A 22,236-nucleotide genomic window follows, 5' to 3' on the forward strand; every position below is an offset into this window, starting at 1 on the left:
GGTGCCAGCAGCAGAGGCAGCAGCTAAATTAAGGCAAATGAATACATGCCCAAGAAGGTTAAGACAGCTGCCAAAAAGGATGCATAATTCTAGACATTCTCAGTACGTTACAATAGTAGCTGTGAAAAATCTCACTTGTTTCACCCTTTGTTGAAAAGAACCACTGAATGGTTGAACAGCTAGAGATTATAAATTGTTACAGTGAAGATGAAAAGTGCTGAAACCGGCACAGATAAAAAACAGCCATATCAGGCTCTGGATAGATAGAAATAAAAGTCCAGAAAAATCGTAACATGGTGATGTAGGGAAATAGCTAACGTGTCCTTATTAAAAGGCAGGCTGCACACAAATAGAGAGAATATCATCTGCTAGCACACTAGTCTAGCTTGTATTTGTAATCAAATGGATGAAAAGTAAGCAGTCTTAACAGTGCACAGCAACACAACCTATGGATCAAGAATTGGCATTACATGTCTGTGGTGCAATGTACGAGATAGACTGTACTCTGGTGTTGGAGATTTTTTTGAACTGGCTTGTGTAAACCCAATGAAAATTCATGAGCCACTTAAAATACAACAGTTTATTAAAAATTAGTGATCCATTTCCATTCAATGCACTGCAGAAAGTCAGAAGAAAATACTGTATTATTGGTTAATAAGTTTACTCCATCAACTTATTTCCCTTGCAAGACTTAAGAGATTTAGAATCCAGAACAAAATGAAAGCTCCTGTGGTCAGAAAGCAGCTTGTTCACAGAATGTCAGCTAAATTATCAACAGTCACCATAATTTGATGTCTCTGGTAAATACAATTACAGTAGTCCAAGGTGCTTCATAAACAATGAATTAAGCCTCAAGACCCCTCTGAGGTAGGGAGTGTCTCACCCCAATTTTCACTGAGGAGGAAAATGAGGCTCACTAAGATTAAGTGACTTGTCTGAGGTCATACAGCGAGTCAGTGGCAGATGCTGGGATTAGGGCCCAGGTCTCCAAGTCTCTCAGTAAAACCTCCGTTTTGAGATAGAAGGGGTTTGGCATGCCATTTGGTTATACAGAAGACTTTTTTTTTTAAACGCACAAAGGATTGTCAGAAAACATGATTCAGTTTTGGATTGTTTGGTCAGAAGTGTTCAGAAGAACCAAACTTACTCTGGTTTCCGGGTGTTTGAAGACCAGAACAAGCATTTTCTTCGCCAGCCAGAATGCAGCTCTCAGAAACAACACAGCGTCAGTCACTCCCAGTCCTCACCAGTCCGGATTATTTATTTATTTTTCGTCATTTAGTACAAGAGAAAAAGTCAGTGAAAACCATGGGATAAATGCCTCCCGTTCTGAAGCTTAAATGTCAAGGCGAAGGTTAAACATTTAGTTTTGTCTCGGCATTTATCGAGCAGTGGGAGATGGCTACCCTGCAACGCTATCCCAACTGATGTTATCACCTAATTAAAACTGATATTAAAGTGCTGCTTAATATAAGACATTCATTTGGAAAGCTCCAAGCCCCCTTCCCCGTAGAAAGGAGGCGGGTATTTGCAGTTAATTAGGACCCCATTTCAGAGAATGCAGCTTTCCCAGCACAGATGCCATATAAACAGTTCCCTGTCAAAAGGGTCACATACAGATGTCAGTTAATATTTCCCATTCATCCCCTTAGTCTACTATCATAATCTGAATACATAAAGTTCATTTAAACACAAGTGTGCAGATGATAGCAGGGCTTCAAAAAGATTGCACCAGCTAATGATTGCTTCCTGGTGTAGTTAAAATTCACACACTGCAAATGAGGCAAAGAGGTTTTCTTTTCTTTTCCTCCAAAAGGCTATTTTAGAGTCACAGGCACATCAATAGAATGCAAACGTAGGTGATTATGGTCTTTGTAGAAAGTTATTACAGATTTCTTAACATGCAGCTGTGAATGCCTCAAATTAAAAATCTACGCTACCGTAATGGGGGGGAATCATAATATATGCTATTTAAAAACAGGAGAGAAAAGTATTCTCAGCAAGAATGGCTGCTTTGTCAACTTTGCAAAGGGGATTTTACTATAAATAAGCAAAGATTGTGCTTAGAACAATGACTATTTCAAAGCTGCATTCTCCTTCACAATGGTACTTGTTCTCAATTACATAAATGTCAAAAACGTAACCTAGGATTCAACAACATCTAAGCAATTTACATCCTTTAAGTAAATAAAGAGTGGTTAAAATGATAATACAGAGCACAAGTTACATCAAAACTACTAATATTAAATATAAGCAGAATCTAGGTAGTCATACTGTACAATCAACAGGTCATGGTTTAGGTGCAATAAAAGAACATTCAATTAACATTCTGTATTGAAATATGCAGAAATCTTTTTTTAAAAATCATTAGAACCTTAAACCCTTTTGGTAAAAAAAAAAAAAAAAGGGTCCAATGATTTAATATGGAAACAATGAAACTGCCCATTCCTGCATTTGAATTTAGTGAGACTATGTAGAACTGTCCAACGAGGTAATCACACGGGCCAGAAACACGTAGTATGTTCTATGTTCTGTACAGATACTGTACTGTCTTACTTAGCAAGTCTACTACTGCAATTATTTAACACTGTGAAGATTTGTTTGTTAGCACAGGGTCCATACCTTTCTCTATGAATGCTGAGGATCTTCTGACATTCTCCCACCATGGGTCTATCCCTGGGGTGGGTGCACCACTGCTTGTAACCATGGGAATGCTAGTTTTGATCAGCCACAGACATTTTAACCTGTCACCTAACCAGGCCTTGATCAGCTCTGATTGCTCCTGTTAGTTTCCCAGAAAAAAAGGCGTAAATCATCCCAAGAGTCCCTGGCTTCACAGAACTCGCATTTCCGAAGTTACATAGAATGGGGAAATTGACGTTTTTTAAAATAACCAGAAATCAGAGATCTCAAAAGCCTTAGTCAAAACAAATCTCAGCAGCTGTGTTTCTGCTGGCGTGATGTCAAAACCATTTGAAAAACAAAACATCACAGAAAGCAATAAAAAGCAGGTTATTGATTTTTATAGTGTTTTAAAGAGGCTTTTCAGAAAAAGGCAGGTGCGGTTGCATTACTGTGGCAACACTCACTGCTGGATGTGAGGAGAATTAAGAGATCACTTTCCACATGCAGGCGGCATGGTCAGACAATAAGGATGGAGAATCTGTGGCAACTAATGCTCTGTAAAGAGGCACATACAATCTTGTTCTTAAAAAACAAAAACCTAATCGAGGCCGATCCCCTATTCTTTCCAAATATCTATTCCCTCCAAAATACCCAACCGGCCCCATGCACGTTACAGCTTCATGCTGTGAATTGAAAGATTTTGCAGGAAAATAATCCCATGGGATTTTGCTTTTAAATTTGCACGAGTGGAGTGCTGTGAAAAGAGCCCCAGCCTGTTGGTCTTGAAGACTGAAGTCTCCCATTTATCTAAAGAATAGGTACAGAATGGGGAGTGGCACAGTATGCTTACCATAATGCTCTCCCCATCTACCTTACGCCTGGTGTGGAAGGGGCAACGGGGAGTTCAGTCTCCATGGTCCTTTCCACCCTTGGCCATTCTGCCAACAAGTTACTTGTTGCCAATTGTGGTGATGGTGTTATGATATGGAGCCCTGGCTACCCAGAACTAGACTGAGACCCCTTAATTACTATCAAATACATGCCATTAAACAGCCCTCAGAGGGTAACAGCTTGTGGTCACAACTAGAGCGGGGCAAAGTTTTTGGGTGAATAGAAATGTTGCCAAAAAATACACAGAGGGAGGGCTCTGAAACTATTAGTGAGTTTGGGTCACAAATAGCTTTGGCCAAAAACACCTGGAAAAAAAAAAACCATTTGGAAATATCAAAATGTTTTGAAGTGTTGCTTTGAAAAAACATTCAAAATGTTTTGTTTGACCAAAACAATAGTTTTCTATTTTTTCATTTTGTTGAGAAAAAACAAAAAAAGATTCCATCTTGGTTTGAAATAAATTTTTTTTTCCAGATTTTTTGTTTCAGTCACCAAACAAAGAAAAAAAAATCATTTGCTCAGCTCTAATTAGAGGTGATTTGGATCTGAGCTGGTGACCTAGAGATGAAAGACCTTATGACCACGATTTTCAAATACGATTAATGACTTTGCATACCCAGCTTGAGACTCCTTAAAGGGAACTGGTCTGCAGAATGCGCCAACCAACCAGCCTCTAAAAATCAAGCTCATTTAAGAGGTCTCAGGTTGAGCACCCAAAATAATTAGGCCAATTTTTCAAATGTGACTATTTTTTCCCCCATTACCAAAGTTTATGCATTTTATCTCCCAATTAATAAATAAAACAATTCACTATCTCACTCAGTTTATAGCTTAAATACATCTAGGGAAATAATATACTCTTAACACTGTAACCTGAAAGCATTATTTTTTAAACACCACATTCCATGGACCATTTAATGAATTTTCAAAGAAAAAGCTCTATGTAGTTGAAGTATTCAAAATCTTTTGTCTATCCAGACTGCGGTAGATTGGGATCTTTGTCTTGAGAGAGGGAGAACACTAAATGCGCTGAGTCGCTTGGGTTTTTAAATGGTTTATGATGCTGGGAGGCTAGGCCAGTCTAGCATCCGAACCGCATTTCTCTCCCCGTAGACTACTCTGAAGGCAATAAAACCCCCACACCTGCTGCAGCCTATTCACATATTTTAAAAAGCCTCGGAAACAATCCGTATTCTTCCTTTGAGACAGTAAGTCAGCCAGTTTGATCATTAACAAAAGGTCAAATCCTGAGAAACTGGAGCTTACTTGCTTGAACTGGAACTTGCTCAGATTTGGTCCCAAAACATAATTTCTAAATCGAGACCTTGTCTACACGTGGGACAAGCCCCAACTCAGCCTTTGGTGCCTAGCAACCAGCGTAGCTGCACCACTGCTGATGCCTAAGCATAAGCCGGGGCAGGCTGTGGTTTGCACCTATTACGAGTAGAGGTCAGTCTCGGTCAGACAAATTGGTACAAAGCCAGGCATGCCCTTGTCTATGCTTTGCACTCAGCGCCAGTCCAGTTACATCAGGATGTTCCCGAGCAGTGATTCTCACCCCCATCCCCACACACTAAGCCCAAATTCTCCTATGAATAGAAAAAAAATAATTTCTCATGAAAGCAATGGAAAGTGAAGCTCGGAAAAATCCTCCCATCCAGCACCGCTGGGCAAGCAACAAGCCAGGCTAGACGGGTGGCAATTAATTCCTGGCTGCTAGACAAACTGCTGCCCTTGCATTAAAACAATCCTAGATGAAATATTGAACCAGGACACACAGCTAATTGCAGATTATACAGTCATCTTCCGTGTGCAGCAGGGCTGCCCCTCTTCCCCCCAAACCACCACCAAACATTGAGATCAAGGCCACTTCTTATTTGAAGCCTAAAGTTAGCTGCCTTGGTTAGTCAGCAAACCCAGATGTTTGAAGTGCCAGCTGGGGTCACCAGTTGTCCTCAAGGGGGAGAGAGACAGGAAAACTTTGGGCCTGATTCTCAGAGGTGTTGAACACCTGCAGCTTCCACTGGTTTCAACTGGAGTTGTGGGGGCTCAGAACTTCAGAAAAATCAAGCCCTTAAGTTTTCACCTGGGCTACCAAATAAGTTGGGACCATCACGTTATCTCACTGGATAGTCACGTTTAAGATCAAAGCTTAAGTCCAAAAACCCCGACACCCAAAGAGAGTTGACACTATAGTATCAAAAGAGGAGTACACACTTGACAGATCATCTCTCTTAAAATATATGTTTAAAAAAACCATTTGAGTCACAAAAGATTAAAAAAAAAAGTCAGCTGAAGAAATGGTTTAAAATTCAATATAAAAAGTCCCTCTCCTGGGGCTGTGCAGAAACAGAGCTCCACTGTATAACAAGGTGTGATGGCCACTATTCCTCCACTCCCACCTCCTGGCCTCAGAGGGAACTTAGAGCAGAAACACATGGACAACCCCAACTGTGCAAGAGTGAATGCGCTAAGAAGCTTTCTTTGGTCTACACTTGAGTTATTTTCCCTCAATCACCCTGTTTTTTCCTAGCATGAGGAAAGATGACACCAAGCAATGCTTAGGGGCCCTCTCGATCTAGTGACTAATTCTAGAGAGAATCCCTCAATTCTTCAGGATCTATTAACACAGGGTTCCCACCCCACCCAAAGCCTCAGAGGGTAGAGGTCTCACCGTGCCCATGATTTCACCAGGGCTCTGTTTGCTTGTAAGCTTCACCACACCCACCCCCTCACCTTTAGGATTTTTTTTCTTAATAATCATGTCATTTAATATTTACTCTCTAAATTTCCCCCATTTGGACCACTTGTTAGCTTGAGTCCTAAAAACTTGGCTTAAAGTGAGACAGGCTAAGCAGTTTCAGCACCAAGGATGATCCTTACACAAAAGGGGGGAAACACTCTCTCTCATGCCATGGGAATCTAACTACTTGCTCCATAAGGAAAGAGTAGCTTGGCCAGCGAGAGGTAGCGCTTGCTAAACATGCTAGTGTTCGAATCCCAGAGGGCATCCTTTGTAATAGAATTTAAAAACTAAGCAATTCCAGGGCACACAGCTCTTATGTCGTCTCTGGCAATGGGTTTTCAAACAAATGGAAAAATACATCACTTCTCACAAGACAGACAATGCCTCATGGTTGCAACCTATATCAGAACAAACGAGCTCCACAGGCAGGTTCTTGGGATCCCCGCCCACCCGCAGCACATGAAGAACTGCTCTATTTACACCACATGGTGCACAAGTAACATGTCACAATGACTCTAAAAGCCTCTGGCCTTAAGTGTTGCCTTTGGTTTGCACGCACAGATGCTGAGCTGCTTCTCTAGGAAGCACTGAAACCATCTGAGGATCAATCCCCTGCTTCCAGGACTAACTCTGCATATTCATTAAGCTCTATGAACAAAGCAAACCGTTTCTCCTCTGCCAGCAGGTTAGTGGCCAAGCTGCCGGTCGTCGTAAGTGCTGTATCTCTTCACGTGGATGCGGCGCACTCGGTCACGCAGTTCAAAGCCCTCATCGTCCTCGCTGTGAGATGCCTGGCTTCGGTTCCTGCTCGTCGCCTCCAGCAGGGAGTTGTCAGGTACGCGTGGAGTTTCATAAAGTAAAACGTTTAGTGTCTCCTCGTAGATACGCGCTTCAGGGAACTCAACCTAGGGAAGAGACAGCATGCTTTTTCCTGATGCAGACTGGGTAACATGAGGAGGCCCTCTGCTGCTTATTGGTGAAGGAATTTCAAATGCGAATGCACATGAGGATGGATGTAAAGGCAGTAAAACCGTTCTAAGCAGAAGAGACTTGTGAGAAACTCATTGCATCCCCCAGGGTACGATTTTACTTTATGTTCTCTAGTGCTTTCACTAACCTGGGTTTTGATGGCCCAACTCTTGGGCCATCTGCCACTTCTCTTGGGAGATTCCTGCAGAATCTACCACATCTCACTGTCAGGATGTCATTTCTGATACTGAACTGCAAAGTCTTGTCTCATTCTAGTCTCACCGGCACACGTGTAAATCAGGAGTACCTCTGTTGAGGCCAGGGGAATTACTCTAGATTTATCACGTTGTAATTAACAAAGCAACACATTTTTCTTCTTAAAACAGTTAATACTCAGCCCAAAGTTCCCTTTTGTCAGTTTTATCCTACCCCACTTTTATTTATACTCCCCTCTGAACAATTCTCCTCTTTTGACATTTGCATCTTCCAATCTTTTGGAGACGGTTATGCCCCCATCACACATCATCATTTATTCAAGACACACATAGGGTCAAATTCTGCTCCCAGTTACACTAGTGCAAGTCTGGAGTAATTCAACGGACGGTCATTTACACCAGTGTAACTAGGAGAAGAATTAGATCCTTCATTCAAGGGGGGGTAGATTTGTCAAAGCTCTTATGTGACTTAGGAGCACCAAGTCCTACTGACTTTCAGTGGGACTGTTCTCCTAAAAATTATTTAAGTGCTTTTGAAATTCCCTCTCTCAATCTTTCCTCCTTATTTATTCCTTCCACTTACCTAACCATATTTTGCTCTTCTCTGAATTCTGTTTAATCTGCCAGCATCTTTTGGATACCGATATGCCCAGGACTGAAAGCAGCTTGCTAGCCAAGTGTTTTACAAGCAGCGGGTCCCAACCCACTAGTGAGTCACAGGAAAGGTCTAAGTGGGTCACACATGTCCCAGAGGCAGTCCTTCCCCTCCCATGCTCTTGCTTCCCCTGGGCAGTGGCATAGGGAGCGGGATCTGGACAGCACGGAAGAAGTAGCTTGAGTAAGCGCACAGACAGATGGCAGCCTGGTAGACATTGCAGTCTGGCTGAGGCTGCAGAAGAGGCAGGGCTGGGAGAGTGAGAATCAGGGGACTGAGACAGTTGGAGAGAGAAAGAGAGCAAGGATAATGCAGACAAAAGGCAATTGGATGGGTCACCAGTAAAAAGTTGGGAGACCACTGTGCTAGCCAATGAGTGGCCCCAGTCATTCGGATTTCATTGACCATCAATGGCACTCAGTCCGCGAGCTGAGGCCACCCGTGACCATACCTTCTCCTATTGACCTCAGAGATCTCACATGGATGTGCGAAGTGCTACCAACTTTGTTACTTAACCACAAGATTCAAGGAGGACAATTCCCAGTACCTTGGTTTGTTTCTTTTCCGTGGCGTACACTATCGAGGTGCAACAGACCTCAGCAAGCTTCCGCCCTTGTCCGTAGAAAGACCAGCAGCAGATTTCATCCCCTATAACATCCTTAAGGAAGAGGACTCGACCATTGAAGCGGAGAGAAAGTTTATCGAACAGTTCTATGTTCTTCAGCAAGTTATCGTCCGAGTTACTGAAACACAGCGGCAAAGGCAGTGAAAAGGTCTTTGTGGTTTAGCAATTGGGCTGCACTGTAAACTGCACAGGCTTAGCATTCCTACCCCACCACGGCTGCAAGCATTAATCTAACTGGATGATACAGCTAGTGACTCATTGCTATGCACTGGAGAACAGCCACCTTGGAACACAAATAGGATGCTCTGCTCCCCTGAGCAAATGGTCCTTTAGAGGTCAAATGGTGTAATTAATATAATGGTAGCAGTTTCCTATGTCATTATAGCAACAATCTAAACCGACATGCTGACCAACGCCAGAGCTGATTAAATCATATGCTTACTAGGTTCTGCTTAGCCTGGCAACAGGAAATGACCCCAGAGAGCCAACGCAAGGGTCAGCAGAACGTGTCCAAGCGTGAGTAGAAGTGTCACTTTACAGAGTCCTCCTTGTACCTAGAATGATACAGGGCACAATTTTCAAAAGCATCTAAATGACGTAACTGCTCTTGAAAACTTTACCCACTGTATCGCTTAAATATATTTGAGTTTAATAAAGATGTCAGGTGATCCTGAGCCTATCTTGATAATGACATAATGTAATTCATATTGTAAGGCATGTCAACGACAAGGTCAAACTCTAAAAGATAGGCCTCTACTACCCTGGCATTGACTTCGGCCCAATTCAGCCAAACGTATGTAACCCACTCGGAGGGGTGCTCTGTCCCCCTCATGTATGGCTTGGCCACACAGAGGTTGATTAGCCTGCAGCAGCCTTGGCTAACAGACATGGTCTTTTAGCTCAGAGTAAAGGCTCATGCTTTTGGGTCCAGAGCCCCAGATTCAATCCAGATCCTGGTGCCTCACCCGTGGTACTCCATGAGGGCCACAGCTACATTACAAATCTATATTGGTATAACTACATCACTCAGAGGTGTGAAAAGTCCACACCCCTGAGCAAGAGTTGTACAGACTTAACCCTCTGTGTAGACAGCGCTAGGTTGACCAGAGAGCTCCTCCGGTCAACATAGCTATCCCGCCTCTCAGGGAGGTGGATTAACTACGCCTATGGGAGAAGCTGTCCCATCGGCATAGTAATGTCTTCACTAGAGCACAACAGCACTGGTGAAGTTGTAACACAGTACATGAAGATAAGCCCTCATATCCCTCCTGAGGCCAGTGGGACTAGCTGTGAAGTGAGGCACTCCCCAGGAGACGGGTGGCAGAAGCAGGCTCGAAGGCAGCGAGTATTCACTTTAGAGGCCTGAGAAACATTTCGATCAAAACTGAGGACGGGTGGAATAGAGCAGGCCAAAGGCTTCCGCTCTCTGGGGTGTGAGACCGATTGGCCCCCAAATCCTAGAAGTGTCGAAGTTCAGCGTTTAGTATTGGTTGGATGATTTGGTCTAGCATTCAGCTAATGGTCTTCAGACGTACTGTGGCAAAACCAAGCCACTGCATCATCCCGGGCCAAACTAACTTGGGCAAACTTCAGAGGCCTCCAAACGTGGAGGGAGAGGGAAAGGTAACCAGGCAAGAAAAAGAGCTGTAGAAGCAACACAATAAAATGGACAAGCCTTAAAACTCTAGAAAAATCATACTCTGTGCTTATGCAGCACCCTGGAGATTCTTCTGTAGGTATTTTCCATGATGATGGGTAATTGTCACCATTTTATAGGTGGAGAAACAGAGGCTTTAAGTTTTTTGCCAAGGTAACAGCGCAAGTGGCAGAGCTTGGAAAAGAACCCAGGAGTCCTAGCTCTAAAACATTGTCATATTATCTCCTTACTGATACAGTAAGTGAGCAAGCGGCCTTCACTGATGAGGATTGGGAAGAATTGGCAGGGCAGGGGAGAATATTTTTATCCTGGTAAGATGTAGTGTCTATAAACAGATGCCTCAGACAGCTGCCATCAAGGCATAAAAAGCCACGCAAAAGGAGTAATTAGAAGCTCAAGTTAACTGAGCCGTCCTTGCGTACGGCTCCAGGCTTCTGTCGCTCTCATCAGTGCCTCTCCGACTTCAGACCTCTTCTGACTAATATGCTATTTTGTCCTTAGCGCAGCGTTGTCGCTGGATAATAAAGGGAAGCATGGCCAGGAGGGCCACGCAAAACACAGACCCCAGCTGGATGATGATTGTGCCGCTCTCTTGCATTCCCTAGTGGCCACCTGCAGTTACATGTTTGTTAGAATCCGTCTTTCTGGCAGACAAACGGCACACATCTAGAGACTCAAGGAGGTTCAAAAAACCTCCATTACTGTCTCAGAACCAACAGGCAAATGTGCCCACCCCCCCTTAGGGCTGGCTGTGTTGCTTCAAGCTCCTGATCTGGGAAAACCAGGAGCCACTTTGGCAGTGGTGTGGCACTGGGGGCAGGGGGTGTCACAAAAGTTATATCACAGAACCCAAACCACACTCTATTTCTTCCCTCAGTGACACAAGTTAATGCTAGAGCCTTACAGGGGCAGTTCCTGCTCTAATATGTTTCACATCTCTGCCTTTTACATCTCCTTTACAACTATGTAATTAATTGATTTCAAAAGCGGTGGGGCTGGAATAACTAGCAGTGGTTTAGGTCAGGACGAAGTGGGTTAGCAGGGCTGCACAGGAGCTCAGGAATTGAACAGCAGAGGGAGATACAGGTCACAAGTGCATTAGCATTGCAGCAGGGGGGTGGAAGTTTACCCTGCATTGCCTTACTCTACCTGGCTTCAGCCAGTGTTAACAGTAGTCATACTTCTCTGAGCACCTTGAGAGACAGCCACGTCCACCTCCGCTACCCACACGCTGAGGTCTAACAGACTGCATTCCCCCTGCAACCCAAGGAGCCTGATCATCTTCTGTCAATCATGAGTAACTGCACTCAGGTGCACAGAGAAACACTCCTGGAAGAGGAGAATCCGGCCCATGCACACCCAGCCCCAGTAGCCTACGAGGAACTTTTACCATCCGTGTGGAACACTCAAGACATACCTGGTGTAGGAATATTTGTTGTTGCTCCTGTTATAAAGCAGCTTGACAACAGGCTGTGAGGAGAGAAAAGAACAAAAGCAGGGCAGGTGAGTGGTGTACTGTAAAGAGGTTGGCAGAAATGCAGTGAGTGGTGATGGAAAAGCAGTTACTTTCATGGAGGATTCGATGAGCCTCTCTTCTTCCTTTGGAGACGTGATGATGGGGATGTTACAGACAGCCTCGTATGAGTCTTTCTTGTCCTGGTTCAAATAAAATAAGAGGTATAACTAATGTGGATACCTCAGCCATGTTCCCAAGCCCTCCAATGCAGAGAAAGAGCACAAAGTTGCTATAGTAACCCCACCATATTACCATGATCTGCAACCCAGAAATACAGTAGAGATATTTCTCAGCCCCGAAAGGCCGTCATAATTGAAACATTCAGATGCAAACGGATGTCATTCCTACCTACTGCAACGACTCCGAGCCTGCTGTGGGTTTGTGTTTGGGGGCTGTGATGTTCTAGCCCCTTTGACAAAGGGGGCAGGGGAAAATGCTTGGGCCAGTTTTATCAACTGCCCACGGTAGATCAGTCATCACGAATCACACATTTGCTGGAGAGAAATGCACTTCACTGAAATGGACCCAAACCCTTTGTTGCACAAGCAACAAGCTATTGCTTGTAGCAGATGCTAACTCCAGCTTCCTTATGCAATGAGCTATAGCGCCAACTACTGGTTTCCTGAGTAGAAAATATAAAAAAAATCAAAATCTGTTGTCTCTCTCTCTCCTTACATGACCCCTTCACTGTAGTACTGGGGCATCTCACTGTGACGCTGTACCCCATAATGCTTTAGGGAAACATGACATAACTGGAATAGGTTTTGTGCTGCCTGTGCCATGTAACAAATCTCTGTAAAGGTTATGGTCTACTATATCTATTCATCTTATTTGTACACATATATTTTGTACCTGAGGTTAAGAATATTGGCTGTAAACTTGCTTGATTTCTAAGTAAGCTTTGTGAGTCATTTAGTCAGCTTCTTTTGGAAGGAATTTGAGTACCCAGTCAGGAAGCACTTGGGGAACAATGCATCTTGGAATGCTCCAATCCACATAAGAAGTCTTCCTGGAGACATACAAGATACCATGTGGACAATGGATTCTGCCTGCAAAGACTGAGTCATGCATGGACATGTGACTTGCCCAGGTTACTCCAGAACTCCATCTTGGAGCTGGACTTTGCATAGGAGTGGGTCTCCACCCACAAGAGAAAGTCTATTTAAACCCCTGGGAGACCCCTCCATGTGGTCTTCAGCTGGCTAAAGAGAGAACTTCTCCAAGATACTTGAAAGAAACTGGAACAAAGGACAGTAACTAACAGGGGTGCGAGTGATTGCTGGACCCAGGCTAAAAGGAGATTAGTTTGTAAAAGGAAGCATTCTGGAACTGGTGAGGATCTTATCTGTATTCAGTTTGATTAGACACAGATTTGCACATTTTATTTTATTTTACTTGGTGACCTACTTTGTTCCATCTGTTACTACCTGGAACCACTTAGATCCTACTTTCTGTATTTAATAAAATCACTTTTTTCTTATTAATTAACCCAGAGTATGTATTAATACCTGGGGAAGCAAACAACTGTGCATCTCTCTCTATCAGTGTTATCAAGGGCCAACAATTTATGAGTTTACCCTGCATAAGCTTTACACAGGGTAAAACGGATTTATTTCTGTTTAGACCCCATTGGGAGTTGGGCATCTGGGTGTTAAAGACAAGCATATTTCTGTGAGCTGCTTTCAGGTAAATCTGCAGCTTTGGGGCAGGTAATTCAGACCCTGGGTCTTTGTTGGAGCAGATAAGAGTGTCTGGCTCAGCAAGACAGGGTGCTGGAGTCCTGAGTTGGCAGGGAAAACAGGAGCAGAGGTAGTCTTGGCACATCAGTTGGCAGCTCCGAGGGGGGGTTCTGTGATCCAATCCATCACACTCACAATCTTTAATTCTCTCAACACTCCTAGGAGGCAGGGAAATGCTATCATCTCCAGTTTAGAGAACAGAGGCCCAGAGACGCTGTGACTTGCCCAAGGTCACACAGGGAGTTTGTGGCACAGCAAGGACTTGAACTCAGGTCTCCCAAGTCATAAGCTCTAACCACTGGACCTTCCTGCCTCTCTTTAGGCTGCAATAGCACCTTATTCCCGAAGTGCTTCACAAGCCACGTACACACTCAGCATGGCTACACTTCTGCCTCCTCTAGGGTGGAAGCCAGGAGCAAACAATGGGATTAGCTGGGGATATTTTGCCCAAGTATTCATTCCACATCCCTTCTCTAACAAGAAGTATCACAGAACACTTAGTGTCCAGGTGGAGCAGAGAACATGGTTTTAAGCTCGTATCCAAAAGAACAAGAGGTCTGTCGCTCAGTTTATCTGCCTTGGAAGGAAACCCAGGGGGGGATCAAAACTGCTTTTAGACATCCCAGGCTTGATATCAGACATCCCCTGGAGTTGCAACAGTACCTCATTTAAACACAAGCATTTTTAAAAGCATGTACAACAAAAGGTAGGTCCCCAATAATTTTTAGAAGTTAAAACACTTCAGGCTGCTGCCACATCTTACCTGGAGAGCGGCCTGGCACATGTCTACTAAGCCCTGAATTAGGTAATATTTCGCTTCTGCCATCAGCTCTTTGATCTCCTGCCTGTTTTTTGGAAGTGCGATAGTGTCGTCTCGGAGGTAATTTAAAATCACACCAAAGTGTTTCCCACAACGGTCTATAAGGATCCACCCTAAAAGACAAACACCACAATATTTGAGTGCAGCGTTGTACCAAGGGAGGCAAGCAGCAGCTCAGCAAGGAGGCAAAACATGGAATCTCAGTGCAACAGCTCTCAGGCCTCATCTGTGGATAATCCATCTTCCTAGTGCCTCTTGCAACGGAGCTTGACCAAATTCCCAAGATAGTCAGTGGGAGTCTTTTTTGACTTCAGGGGAGCTAGACCTGGCCCACGGAAGAGAAACTGACAGAGGAATTGCTCTTCTCAATGGTCCAACCACCAGCCTCCCAAAAGGAAAGATTCCACACAGATTCCAAAGCCTAATAAGACCTAGATGAAAGAATCTGAAAACAATCAGGCTTTCACTGAGAGGGACAAAAAACCCATAAGAATCCTAGTGCATTGTTTTCTAGTGCACTGATCAAGCCACACACTTTCATCCCAGAACTGTTTTCTGTGCCTTGTCTTGTCTATATAAGATTCTAATCAACTGGGGACATGGATCCATTTCAATATTATTGGAAGTTACCAGCTGGCACTATTACAGTAGTTCTGTTTAACTGACTGTTGAGGCAGTTAGATTTTAGAAAAATGCTTATTATTAATTGTGGGACAATTTTTTTAAGAAGCTCAGCGCTATACCAGAAAAGTTCTTACTGCCTTCATTTTGGAGTCATTTCTGTTACCTACAGGTTGTGTGGACAAACAGGACCATTGCATGGTGCCAGAACAGTACAGCCACGTGAAATGCAGCGAACACTGGAACCCAAACTCTCGAATAATAGGCATGAGAGCGAGTTTGGGGTAAGAAGGGCTTTTCAGGAGTCCTATTTGATTTTTATTTTTTTTTAAGTTGCTGGAATGGATTTTGTGATTTTTAACTTTTGCACCTAGAGAACATGATAAGCTCAAAAACATGAATGTGTGTCAAGATCTAGGTGTTCAGCAATAAGAGAGATCTATTGGATTGGTGTAATAGCAAATATTTTAAAGCAATTAAATATTCTTCAAGTGTTTACAACAAATATGCATAATTCAATAATAAAAGCTAAGTGAAAATACATGACTCTTCCCATAACCCTCTACAAGGGATGGGTAGACTCCTGCCAATGTACATTGCCATGCAAAGAAGCAGATGCAGTATTGCCAGGCAGCTTAGTACTAAAAAAGTATCAGAAAAACTAAGGGCCCCTTGCCAAAAGTGTTTGCAAATTCTAAATGGATTTGAGTCTAAGTTCTCCATACCACCTGCTGGCATTTGGCAGAGGTTTCACCAGTCCTCTTTCCCAGTTCTTGAGAGAGAAATCAAAGCAGCATTCCACAGATGCCAACATATAGAACCGGCCAGTGAAACCAGTGAGGGAAAGGCCAGTCTGTATACGCAGGGAGAAATGCAGGAAAGCCACTGAACAGGAAAAAACTCAGCACAGGTGCTTCATTCGTTGTGGAGAAGGGATGTAGAACTTGCTATCAAATGCCGCTAGCAGCAGGAAGCATCTGCCTGAACCATCTTACGTAACAGGCATTCTAATGTGGAGTTAACATGCAAGGAGGGCAAGATTTTGCAATGAGTCAGTATCTTACATTAACAGGGTATGAACAACAATGGTACTTTGGATCTCTACAGTGTCTTCCTTACCTGGACCTCAAAGAGGTTTACAAACATTAGCAGATTCGCGTCCCTGCACACTTAGGGTGGTATCACTCTCCCCTTTTCAGATCTGGTCTAACACACTAAAGATATGCTATCACATCGATTTAGTTAAACCGAGTATTTGACAGGCACGCTACACTGATATACGCCAGCTTCATATCAAAGTACAATATTCATACACAAAGCTGAACTGAGTTAGTTTAAACCTGGTGCAACATCGCCCCTTTAGTTTAACCAGCGCAACCTCTATGTGTAAATAAGCAATATGAAATACCACGAGGTTAAGCAACTTTCCCAAAGTCACAATAAATACATGGCACAGCAGGAACTAGAATCCAGATCCCCACGTTCCCAAGCCCACACGCTCAACACCCAAGATCATTCTTCCCTGGGATGCGTAAATAGATTTTTTCCTGCTTTTGCTTATATTTGTATTGCGCGGGTGTATTTAGAGGGCCCCAGGGACATATTCTCTCTCTCAACATAATTCCACGACTCTAGTGAGCCCACATTTTTTCTACTCCAAAACATGTAGTTTTGCTAGGCGGCACCTTTTTTATTAACCACGTGCACAGTACAATATGGCCCTGAACCCTGACTGTGGCCTTTAAATGCTACCTCAATTCAATTATATGAATATCAGAATCAACAAGTAGCACATGCCACAGAGACCAAAAAGAGAACCTGGGTTTGGCCACACGGGTCAGAGCTTATAACAATAAAAAGTGCTGCCATTAGTCTGCCCCCTTCCCACATTTCAACTGATGCCTCTACACGAGATCATATGAGTGCCAACCCACACGCATATGTTCAGTCCTGACAGCAGAGTAAGCCATCCACATACCAGCTGCGACAGAAGTAGAACAAATGATTCCTTGCTCCAACTAATGTTGGTAATGAAGGAGGAAGTTTACTCTCCTTGGTGGCTTTAAAAAGAAATCTCCGCCTATATCCCATGCATTGACAGAGTCCTGGGGCAAGTCTTCACTACCCGCCAGATCAGTGAGTAGTGATTGATCTATCAAGGTCGATTTATCGTGTCTAGTGTAAAACTGATCCCCGATCGTACTCCCCGTCGACTCCGGAACTGCAGCTTGCAAGAGACTGAAGTGGAGTCGACGGGGGATCGGCAGCAGTCGACTCGCCGCTGTCCCCACAGCCAGGTAACTCGACCCAAGATACGCCAACTTCAGCTACGCTATTCATGCAGCTGAAGCTGTGTATGTTAGGTTCACCCCCCCTAGCTAGTGTAGCCCTGGGCCTAGTCTCAGACACGCATGCAGCTCCTGTCGGTGCTCCCTTACCTTCCTTGTCAGTCAGTACTTCCATCCTGCCACTGAACATGGCCTTCAGCATGGTGTCGTGCCTGGTCAGCACCTGCACTGTGGTGTAGTATAAGGAGCCCCCAACGTTGAGCCGCACGTACTTGTTTCCCAGGCTACCCTCTCTGAAGCTGCAGGTTTTGGGCTTGGCTCCTGAAGACCGGCAGATGGTGGTCAGGCACGTGTCCCCAGACATCTCCTTTCGCAAGTAGATGATGACTCTGCAGAGGGTTGGTTTGATGGATTCCGCCGTGGTTGGGGAGGGGTCACGAATTGCTAGACGGGGAGGGCAGGATAGGAATGGTCATAAGTTGCTCAAGTCCTGGGTGGAGTTAGAAACAAGGAGAAGAGGATGAGATCAAGGAGGAAGCCTAGAATTACTGTCCGCAATGAAACATGCAGCCTGCATCAAAGAAGGGAGGGGACTCTTAAGAGGATACAGTCTCTCACCCTGAGGTTCCCACGTCACAGCTAGCCTAGGTGGATTGTTAGCAACACCTAGCAGCTGGATAGCTTCCATAACGCAGTTCTGAGGGAATCTTCATTGGTTTTTATTAGCCAAGCGCTACAGTTCTTGACCGCATTCAGCATTGGTCTGGCACTGTTACAGTTCTCACTGAAGACAATAACAACTCCCATTGACTTCAATGGGAGCAGAGCTAGGGCACTTTTAAAAATCGCACCTAAGATGTTTAAAAGAAAAGCGAAAAAGGAGGACGGCGATAAACAGACAGAATTTGGACTTTATTTTAGTAGCCAGCCCGGAACATTGCTGGTCTTAATGTATGTGTATAAACCACTGTGATAAGAAAGGCAAGGTATTAACTAGCAGACATAGCTGAAAGCTGAATGAAGGACTGAAATAGGGAAAATATAGAAGAATTTGCAGAGTTTCAACGTCAAGGTTTGAGTGCGTGCCTAATTACAAACATGTCAGGAAATGAGCTGTTTCCTCACAACAAAGTCATGAGAAAATAATCAGGCCTGGCATTTGGAAAGTGTTTAACAAAGGAGCCTGCGCCAAAAAAATTTGGTTTTGACTCTCTTTTCAATATGAGACAAAACTCTGCAGCTTATTTCAAATGATCAATTGAAAATAATGGCGCTTCCATTTAGCCAAATAAAGCTTTTCTGGACTATGCAAAGCTTAGCCATCAACCAAACCTGAACTCACTGGGAAATACTGCAGTCTGAATGTATCTGTGCAGCGGCAGGAACTCTGCTCTCCCTCAGCTTCCCAGAAGGATATTACACATCTCGTTCAGACCCTACCCTACACAATAGGAGAGTTTCCCATACTTCCGCTAGCTGAAATAACAGCTTGTAGATCTTTTCTTTTAATTGGAAATCTGTACAGCAGTTGTGGAAGTCTCTATTTACTGGGTTTAACTGTAATAATTGAAATCAATGTTTGGGCCATTCCATTTCTCCATCCATACACCATTTCCTGGTACATCCTTACACAGACATAGTTGTTCCTCCTGTATCCTAGCAGGTAGGGTAGCTGATGCTGTACTAGAGTTCTAATATGGAGAAAACTGTTGGAATATTCCTTACTGATGAGTCAGATGAGAAACTAAGCTAATATGTCACTAATCCAGTCTGAGCCCCATCCTTGCCTCTGCTCTCCTCTCTCATCCCAACACAAGGTAAACAAGAAATAGAACCAAAAGAACAAAAGCAAAGATGGACCAATTCTAACATGTCAGATCCAAAATCCTCTAACTGGAAAAATTTGAATCTAGATTTTGTGGGCACTGCACTGTGTTCTGCTCCTGGGTTCGGCTATTTCACTTTGCTCCCAGTGCTGACATCTTTCTTCCTTCCCTCCCCCGATGTCATAGTCTACTTATCTGTCCATTCCAGACTGCAATGCAAACTCCTCCTTGTCATCTCACTTCTCTGTAGCATCAGTGGCCTTGTACAAATAACCTGCTATCCAATAGTGCCGTTCTTTACCACCACACAGACAGCATGAAAGAGCTAAGCATCCATCTGGTATAGAAAAACCTCTTGATAGCTACAGACAGCATCTTATTAATTGTAAGAGATTTGAAGAACTCCTGACTTTACAGGCATAGAAGAATGCTCTTATAGCATCAATTCCTATCTTGATTGTTTTATCTAGGTAATCAGTACAGGCGGGCTCTATTAATCCACAGTGAGTAGGAAGCAAACTCTGTAGCTTGCAAGGACACAGCAAATTCCACAAAGCATTTTTTAGGCCAAGGCAGGTCAGTCAGGTTATAACTGGCTCTAATTGGCACCCCTATGGGCTGTCCACATTCTTAACCTTGAGCTGAACAGTCCTAGAAAACAAAGCATAAATTTTCTTCTACCTCTGAACAGAGCGAAGTTGCTTCTTAGCTGATCACGTTAACCAAGCATCCCAGAGATCACTATGAATCACAGGCAGTCACACATCTCAATAGTTGATATACAGATGATTAATCACTATAGGCTGTGATCACCAAGACCTGGTTGTGTGAGTACTGTCACACAACGAGATCACTGAACAAAATAATATCTTTCATTTCTCTAGGCCCTTTTATCAAGGTCACTTAAAAAGTCTGTCATAGGAATGGGATGGGAATAAAGCCCAGGTCTGCTATCTTATTTCAGATACTCTAACCAGATCTCCTATTCACATTAAGAATTAATTTGTAGGAAAGAATTCTTATTGGCAGGCAGCGTGGCCCAGTCAACAGAGCACTGGACTGGAACTCAGGAGACTGGCCTTCAGTTCCTGGTTCTACCACAGACCTACTGGCTGACCGTACGCAAGTCATTTTCACCTCCATGCCTCAGTTTCCCCATCTGTAAAGTGTGGCTAATACTGCTGACCTCCTTTGTAAAGCATGTTGAGATCTCTGGATGAAATGCGCTGTATAAGCGTTAGGTAGTGCTACTAGGAATAGTTTGACCAGAGAATGAAATCAGTACATTGCTGGAGGAAGTTCTGCTGGGTACCGTTTAACAGTCTGTTTCAGCAACTACTTTATTGCATATTCGTAGGGTAATAATAGAGAGACCTTTTCCCAGGTTCGGCTACAGACTGCAGAGAAAATCATGACTGAACTATCAGAAATTTATTTCCAAAGTAAGAGGTGTAGGGGAGAGTGAAAAGGGAATCTAACAATTCCCTTGCCCTAAATAAAACAAGAGAGAGAGCACTTTCCATCTTCAGGGTATCCTCAGAACCCCCATGAGAAGTACCCGCTGCAGGGGGCCTGCTTTACAGAGGAATAAAATATTTCTGTTTATGGGTGCCTCTGTGCTTTTACATTTACAAACATTAGGTCACCTTCACTATACCCCTTGCGGGTAGGGAACGCTAAGAATTCTTAGCCACACTTCACAGGTGGAGAGAAACATGGCCCTGGCCCCAATGAGCTAACTGTTGGGTAGGACACATCCCCTGAAAACACTGTAAAACTCTTTGGGGAAGGGACCATCTTTTTTGTTCCAGGTGTTTACAGCTTAGCACCACGGGGTCCTGGTCCAGGAGTGGGACTCATGGCCACTACTCCAATACAGCTAATGAATGACAACGACAAACAATGAGGGGAAGCAGGGAGAAGGGTTGCCAACTCTCATGAAGTTACGGTAGGTCTAACCATACTTAGCATGTTCCTTAACACACTTTGTGAAGCACTTTGAGACCAAAAGTGTTACTGATGAAAAGTGCTGGATAAGAGATCGGTGTTGTACTTATTAAAGCCCTGGCTCCGGGAATGAAACAACACAAGAATCTTGGCTCATCCAACCCCCCCTTTTTTCCTCCATTACAATGAGAAGGCTGGAAATGGGAACCCGAAAGACTCCAACTTCGGAAAGCAAATAAAAAGAACCCAACATTTAATATGAAGTCCCATTAATTTTTGGGCAGACTAATGAAACCAGCATGCTTGGGGCTGGCAATATCAGCTACAAAACCATCACGCAGAAGGATGCCTTAGTTACTTACATATATTCCTTGAGGGTACATACATAGGGGACAGGGGTGGGTCCATACCCCGCCCTGAGCCTCAGGGTATTGACCCAGCCCCTCACCCTCCCCACCCCCAGCCCACCTCAGGGTTTTGACCCGGCCCCTCGCCCGCCCCCCGCCCCCACAGACCCCAGGGTATTGACCCGCCCTCGCTCCGCCCCCACCACCCAGCAACCCACCGGCCCCAGGGGATTGACCGGCCCATCGTCCACCCCCGCCCCAAAACATGTGCCCCAGGGTATGACCCGGCTCTCGGCCACCCAACGAGTACTTACCCGGCTCCCCCCGGCGGCACTTACCCGGCTGCGGGACCGTCCCGCTCCGAGGGCTGCCAGCGACGCTGCCTCACAGACCCCGCTCCAGGAAGCCCCGGGCCCAGAACTCAGCCCTGCTCAGGGCACAGCCTCCAACCGCAGCTTCCCCGGCCTGGGCTGTGCTGAGCTCCGCCCCCTCCCACAGCCCCGGACCGCTCCCTGCAGCTGGCACTACGGGCTCCAGCATGCACCGGGACCGCCTGCCCTTAAAGACTACAGCCCCCAGCATGCACCGGGACCGCCTGCCCTTAAAGACTACAGCCCCCAGCGTGCACCGGGCCATCGTCCCTTAAGGACTACAACCCCCAGCATGCAACGGGGCCACCGTCACCTGGGGACTACAGCCCCCAGCATGCAACGTGCCACCTTCCCTTAAGGACTACAGCCCCCAGCATG

General features: G+C 44.6%; 1 protein-coding gene across 1 annotated transcript; it reads right to left on the minus strand.

Moving 5' to 3' along the window:
- Nucleotides 1–567: 567 nt before the first annotated feature.
- Nucleotides 568–22,032, minus strand: TNFAIP1 (TNF alpha induced protein 1). The gene is made up of 7 exons (XM_032779435.2): nucleotides 21,826–22,032; nucleotides 17,518–17,857; nucleotides 14,402–14,571; nucleotides 11,950–12,039; nucleotides 11,801–11,853; nucleotides 8,649–8,844; nucleotides 568–7,167 (listed from the first exon to the last, which is right to left on the minus strand). The coding sequence occupies exons 2-7, from the start codon at nucleotides 17,729–17,731 to the stop codon at nucleotides 6,949–6,951; spliced, it is 942 nt and encodes a 313-aa protein (XP_032635326.1). The 5' UTR covers nucleotides 17,732–17,857; nucleotides 21,826–22,032; the 3' UTR covers nucleotides 568–6,948.
- Nucleotides 22,033–22,236: the final 204 nt, after the last annotated feature.

This window comes from Chelonoidis abingdonii, chromosome 20 (assembly GCF_003597395.2).
Source record: "Chelonoidis abingdonii isolate Lonesome George chromosome 20, CheloAbing_2.0, whole genome shotgun sequence".
NCBI classification, from domain to species: Eukaryota; Metazoa; Chordata; order Testudines; family Testudinidae; genus Chelonoidis; species Chelonoidis abingdonii.